Source organism: Atta colombica, unplaced genomic scaffold (genome assembly GCF_001594045.1).
Source record: "Atta colombica isolate Treedump-2 unplaced genomic scaffold, Acol1.0 scaffold153, whole genome shotgun sequence".
Taxonomy (NCBI): Eukaryota; Metazoa; Arthropoda; class Insecta; order Hymenoptera; family Formicidae; genus Atta; species Atta colombica.
Window position 1 is genome coordinate 1,075,476 of NW_017259243.1, and position 7,342 is coordinate 1,082,817.

The window sequence follows — 7,342 nt, forward strand, 5'->3', positions numbered from 1 at the left end:
ATACATATACATGTATAACATTATGTCTATATTTTTTATATATGTATGTGTATATGTATATATGCACAAACATACAAAAAAAAAAGATTATCAATCACTATCATTGCAATATTCTAAACATTAGGCGTATTCAAGCTGATGAAGCAGCTAGCTTCGCTGAAAGATTAAATATGATTGGCTTCTACTTATAGATCCAATAAATCATATTCAATCGCACGATGAGCAAGCTACTGGTTTTGTCCAGTTTGAACATGGCTATTGAAGAATATAGTAAAAGTGAGACGGTCCCGTTAGCCCACATCCTGATAGCATGTGCACTTGGTCGATGTGTAATTTAATAATTTTTCTGTTTTTGTTATCAATGTGAATATTTTATGTTAAATTATTCTTGCCAATTAGCGATGTGCGCAATTGGAATCCTTCTCGTAAAACGCACATTATTATAATTTTCCTATCGTTGATATTATTGAGAAATGTACGATAAAAAAATTAAAATACAATAACGATACAATATATATTATATTTTAATTTTTTATTGTTATTGAATTAACTATTTTATGAATAAAATAAATTTTCTATAATTAAAGTTATTTTATTAACCTATCGATTTATGCATATACATATTATTAAAAGCAAACCAAATTATTTCTTTTTAACATTGTAGCGGAAAGAAATTTTAATTTGCAATATATATTTTACGAACTATATATAAATTGGCATACTAAAATCTCATAGAGACATAAATTGACATTTACATATGTTTAAAAATTAATTATGTTCGAAAAATGGCACATCACCTATTAGAAGACAACAGAGATCAGAATCAAAGCGTGTTTTTCGATTGTTAGTACATTCTGTTATTTATTTAAATATTAAAGTATTTACAATTTCTTGCTTTTTATTTTTTTAAACAATTAATTGATTTGATAAAATAACGTATCCAAATTTTCTCTGTACAAAGTAGTGATAAAATGATGTGTCCAAATTTTCTCTGTACAAAGTAGTTTTATTATAAATTCTTTCTAACTTAGAATGAAGTCAATACCATTCTTTTTGTGCTTCTCAATACATTAATATCTCTTAAACAATAGAATAAATATGGAGTTTATCAGCATGCAGCACTAAATTTTAAAGTGACAAGTCAATCAACAACAACGTATTGGGTTGTCCGGAAAGTTCGTGCCGACTAAAATTTAAATTTTAGTATATACATTTATTAAATTAAAATTTTCTGCGTTTCAGTTTTCCTTCAACATCGGCACGAATTTTCCAGACAACCCAATAGTAATATTATTTTTAAAACTTAAGTATATTCCGTGCTATTTGTGGCAATATTATTATTTAAATTTGTTGTAATTGAAATATTACGATAACGTCCTGGTCGCAGCATGACTTCACGATACGGTGGCGGTGGAGTATCTGGACAGGATATTGCGGTATCATTAAGGGGATCCTCAAATTGCCACAGATTCTGTAGCAACGAAACTCTTTGAGCATCGTTATCGGTTTGTCGACTACAACGACATATCTTTCTTGTAATCCAAACATAACAAATTAACATGCCGCTCGCGATACCGAGCAAAAATCCGACTATGAGAAACCAGTACGGCGATATGGAATTCAACGTTTTCCTTAAATTTGTTTCATCTGTCGTAGTAACACAAGCAATTGTGTCTTTATGCATTGGTATAGATATAGAATGTTTCTTTGTCACGTTTTTTTTGATGTTCGGGTTCAAATTTATTAAAGGCCGATTCTTCTCATATTTAATTCGTGGATTATAAATGATCATTTTTTCAAATTTCTTCGGCTCCACATTTTTTGCACATACTGCATGATACTGTATGTTCTTACGGATCAAATATATCTGCAAATCATATGTAAGCTTATCACAGGACCAGGGATTTCTGAAAAAGGAAAAAATTAAAAATATTGAGAATACAAATTATTAGAAAGTAAATATAAATAAACTTTTTATAATTAATTGTTTTGTACTTTACAGATAAGTGTACTTTGCGTATGAATATATTAAACATATTGAAATATGTGTTATTTTGCTTCTAAATAATTTTGAAATTACATCTATAATATAATACACATATAAAGAATTATGTACAAATTAAAAATGTAACCAAATGTTAAAGTTTTCGATAACATTGTCGTCTTACCCCTCTATTGATAATCTTCTTAAAAATTGTAATGTTTCAAGAGTAACGGTATCCAATTGAATCATCAAGTTATTTGAAAGATCAAGAGTACGAAGATGCGAGAGTCCAATAAACATATCCGTTGGTATATGGCTAATTTGACACGAATCTAGAATTAAGTCCTGAGAAAAATAATTTTTAAATTAAATAAAAATATCACATCTTTTTATACAATTGAATTAATTGTAATTCAAAATCAAAATTATATAATATAATACAAATCAAAATTAAATGTTAAAGTCAATGATATTAACAACAATGAATGTAAATATTATAATTTTATTATAGAATATTACCTAATCTAAATAACGTTTTCGTGGCAAATACTGGCTAAAATATTAAGTTATACTTACGTTAATATTATCCTATTAATGCAATATATAATGTAAATATTGATGCAAATATAATGATATTGATAGGAAATATCTTAATTAACATTTTCGTTATTACCGTGAGCCAGGGGCATTCCAGTCTCGGCACATGAGAATTGAAATTGTTTTTTGACAATCGTAGAATTCGCAATTTTTTTACTGGCATGAATATATCAGGCAAAAGATAATAAAGATGATTTTGGGATAGATCTAAAACTGTCAATTCAGATAATCCATTAAAAGCATTTAGGCCAATTTCGCTGATTGCATTTACGGACAAATTTAAATATTTAAGTCTTGTCAACCCTGCTTCCTAAAATAAACAGAAATGTTACAATGAGTATTATATATCCCATTTAATATTTAAAATTTATTTTAAAATTTATCTGAAATTTTACTATATATGGAATATAATTGGGAAATTTAAACCAAATGGCTGTTTTGCAATAAGTGGACAAAATGAAATGAATTAAACATTATAAAATATTTCAAAAATATTACAAAATATTTAAAAAATTTATCATTAGCACATAGTAAAAATGTAAAAATCAAGGTTTTGAGAATCGAATTAAATCGAATTGAATTTCTTCAAATCCGAATCGACAAAATTTTTTATCTAAATCAAATTGTTAAAACATAGTTTCTAATTGACAACATAATAATTATTATTAGGTTGAATTTCAATGTATTCATGAATCATAAGTATATTTTGCGAGCATGTTCCTGGATAAAAAAGAAGAACAAATGTTTCTACATAACATAAAGTCTCAAATTTTTGTATTGTAAACAGAGTAGTATCAGATATAATAACTTTAATAATACTTTTGAGACTTTCACGAGTGTTTTCTTCAAAGGTGCCAATAAAAAGTTATCGCCATGTCGTGATCCATTATTTATTGGCATAAGTAATGGATCGCGACACGTTATAATGACTTTATTTAAAAGTTTCAGGTTAGTATCTACTTTTTTATGTACAAAAAAAGCTCAAAATGTCCTCCATCATTTTTCACACATGCCTGAGCACAACTGAATATCTGATAATCAATCATTATTCCAAATCTAAGTATTTGTGTTCATTATTTCGATAATCGAAATGTTTGTGACATATAATGTTCATAAGAATATTTGTTTTTCTTTTTTATTCAGAAACACGCTCACGAATTTTAAAACATATTTATGACTCATCCCATAATTGAAGTGGGAATATGATGATATTTTTTTATAAAATTTTTAAATTGGTAAGTTGATGATGAAAAATATTAATAAAAATTGTAAACAAATGGAAAATGATTTATTTATATGAAAATAATGAATTAAAAATAATCATAATAATAAATTAAAATAATGATAAATTAAAAATATTCTTGTATTTTTCAAAAATCTGTTGCATTTTTTGTATCACTAATGATTTCGACGATAATGAATATAATAATTTGAATGTTCGCAGCGACGTTTTTTATGAATTTCTACAATTTTCAAATGTGAATAAGTTAAAAAAATTTTAAATTTTCTTCGCGAAACGTATCTTATATTTTTATCTGTAGAATATCAGCAAATTTAACAAAAAGAATAAAAAAATGACGATGTTTTAAAGACGCCCGGTTTAAAATGCCTCATATGTATATGCCCTTAGGAAAATTTAAAATGTGTAAAAGATTAAGCCAAAATAATCTAAAATTTTTAAGTTTTTCAAGGGTTAAATATAATCGGCACAGCGCGTTAGTTTCTTTCAGTTATTCTTAAGTAAATTTTAAAGTTACTTTAAAAAAAAAGTGTTCAAATTTACCTTTATTTCTTATGTTTTCTCTACAATAAATTTTAAGTATTATTTTAAGTAAAATAAATTTTTTTAATTTTGTAAAGTAAATTTTCCCAAGAATGTATATAAAAAAGATTGTCAATATATATTTTGAATTCAAATCCCTTTTAAATTTAAAATTTTCAAATAGTTCGAATGATAAAAATTCAAATCCAAACCGAATCGAATCTTACAAGAAAGAAGACAGTTATAGAACAGCTGGAGTTATGAAATGCCACGATCTTGTATACTGAGAAAAAATATAGTTAATTTTAATAAATATTTAATTGAATACTGCCAACTAAATATTTATTAAATATAAAAATATATTTATTTGATACAAGAAACATTAATTTGATTTAAGAATCATTCAGTTTACTGAACGAATATTTATTTATAGTAAGTAAATGTTTAGTTGGCAGTATTGCCAACTTAAATATTTATTAAAATTGACTATATTTTTTTCTCAGTGTATAGTTTAAAATACAATTTCATGATGACGCTCGACGTTCATTTTTATGACCATAATACAGACTTTTGCATAATGTATAACATAACGCATAATGCATAAAAGAATCAATCAATTAAAGTTCTTCTTTTCCATGAAATAGAAGGAAAGGAAGGATTCTGATTGGTTGATTCTCTTTATGTGTTATGTATTGTACAAAAATGTGTGCCTTTAGCGTCAAAATAGGTCACGTGATCAAATATCAAATAATTAATTTTGATAACTATTTGAGCTATTTTGATTAAAAATGAAAGTTGAACATCAGTACAAAAAGATATCTTTATAATATATTCTGAAAACGATCATCAAAATTACTTCTTCACAGTTCGATGTATATAAGAGTTCTCTAATTGTTTTTTCCTTTTTCATTATAAAGAAGAATATTATTTATCTTCTGCCCATTATTTTATTCAATCATATACAATGTTATATTCATGTTATATCAACATTAAAGGCATTATTTTTCTCCATATATGTATACTTGACATTACTTTAATTTAATTTCTTAAATTGAATTCAATTGTGTGTAAATTGAATTCAGAATTATTGATAGTTAATTTATTTTAATATAATTAATTTATTTTATCACTATGACTATTGTTAATTTGATTTGTTACAATTTCTATAAGACAACTTATTAATTCAAAAGTCATGTAGTCTGATATTTTAAATCTGTTTAACATGAATTTAATTTTGTTTTTTTTTTCTTTTGTAAGACACATTTCATATTTTAATTATATTTCAAGAATGTCATTAATTCATAGATTTGCATGTTTAGAATGATTAATGTGATTAGAAAATTTTTTGTAATTCTGTCAATTTGTTTGAGGAAGCATTTTGAGGAAGATCCAGATCCAGGATCGAAATGTTTCGAGGAATAAATTTCAACATTATCCAAACTGTAAGAGGTTTAATCATACTATTTCTTTTCAATCAGCGGTGGTTCGCGAAGGCATTGTACTTATTTATTGATTAAATCGTTAATCAAGCTGTTAATATTTGAATTTAACTGTAACTATATTTTTCGAAAAATTTCAGATTCCTTTCATAGAAATGATTATCCATATCGAGATCGTCTGACTATTATACATTACTGCGCTATGCAATCAGCCCAATTCGACTTTTTACAGATTTATAAATTTTTGTGGTATTATATATATGATGCTAATAACAATGACAGATATTTCCTGCAGGATATTGTTTCATTCCATTTTCTCCACTTTCATTAAAAAAAATAAGTATTTAATTTTAAAAACTTCCCGATTATTATCCTTTGTAATCCACGAGAAAATTTTAAATCGTACATTATTTACATCGAAACTCAATTTTATATGTACAAATTTGTATATATAAATATATATAAATATATATAAATTTGTATATATATATATTTGTATATATAAATAAAAAGATATGTTAATCGTTTATCATTATAGAAATGTTCGCTAAAAGCAACAACGCTAAGGATAAAAAAATGTTCTTTTTTGTTGCTTTGAAACTTAAATAAAAATTTTAATAAACTAACAGGTAATTTATGGTCAAAATGTCCAAGTAAGATCTCATTGTCAGGTAGGATTTTCTATCAAACTAAAAGTTTTAAAAGTGCCTCAAAGAAAGATTCAAAGGTATCTTAAAGAATAAGAATAAGAATAAAAACGAGAGAAATGGGGAATTTTCTAAATAAAACATCCGCTAGCAAAAAAAGATACAAACATACAATATATTAAAGAATAAGTCAGATATAAATAGACGATAGAAATTTATATTATACACGGCAAAATGAATTTCCATTGCCTACACTTTAACATGAACCCTTGTCATAATAAATTATTATCAATTCATCATTAAAGTTTCAAAATGATAAAAAGAATATTTTTCATTTTTAGCGTTATTATTTCTAGTAGATACTTTTTATAATGATAAATGATCAATATACTTTTTATTGTGATACACCTAAGTCTCTCGTTAAATGCAGGCTGCTCGTACAATACTCACAGCTAGTTCGTAATTATTTAAAATGGATATGGAATTATTCGACAGATCCAAGGCTTGCACGATGCTCGGCGCACCTGTATGAATGCTATAAAGATGGCGTCCAGTGCACGAAGCGTGTTGCAAATTGTACCAGGTACCGCATTCGCACAACGACGGACACCATCCTGAAACACCGAATGCAACCTCGTAGAGGACGAGGACGATGAGCCAGGTCCCGATAGCCTCGCGCGTCATGATGTAGCGCACGGGATGGACGAAGAGCCGAATTCGACGGTCTCGCCACCCAGCATTATCGCTCTCTAACGTTTTCGCGTCCGATCGGGTCGTCTTAACCGGGCAAGAAACTGTCGTCTACTGGACGTAATCTTATCTTAACCGTGCACACCAAGCGTGCAGATGACGAAGCGTGTATATCGGGACGCGTCATATCGTCTTATCCTGCTCATATATATATATATATATA

The 7,342-nt window shown here is 26.9% G+C and overlaps 1 protein-coding gene across 1 annotated transcript; it reads right to left on the reverse strand.

Moving 5' to 3' along the window:
• Positions 1–1,303: 1,303 nt before the first annotated feature.
• Positions 1,304–7,264, reverse strand: LOC108685437 (amphoterin-induced protein 2-like). The gene is made up of 4 exons (XM_018190219.1): positions 6,880–7,264; positions 2,658–2,891; positions 2,169–2,329; positions 1,304–1,907 (listed from the first exon to the last, which is right to left on the reverse strand). Exons 1-4 carry the CDS (start codon positions 7,111–7,113, stop codon positions 1,304–1,306), a joined length of 1,233 nt encoding a protein of 410 aa, XP_018045708.1. The 5' UTR covers positions 7,114–7,264.
• Between the last annotated feature and the right edge of the window lie 78 nt (positions 7,265–7,342).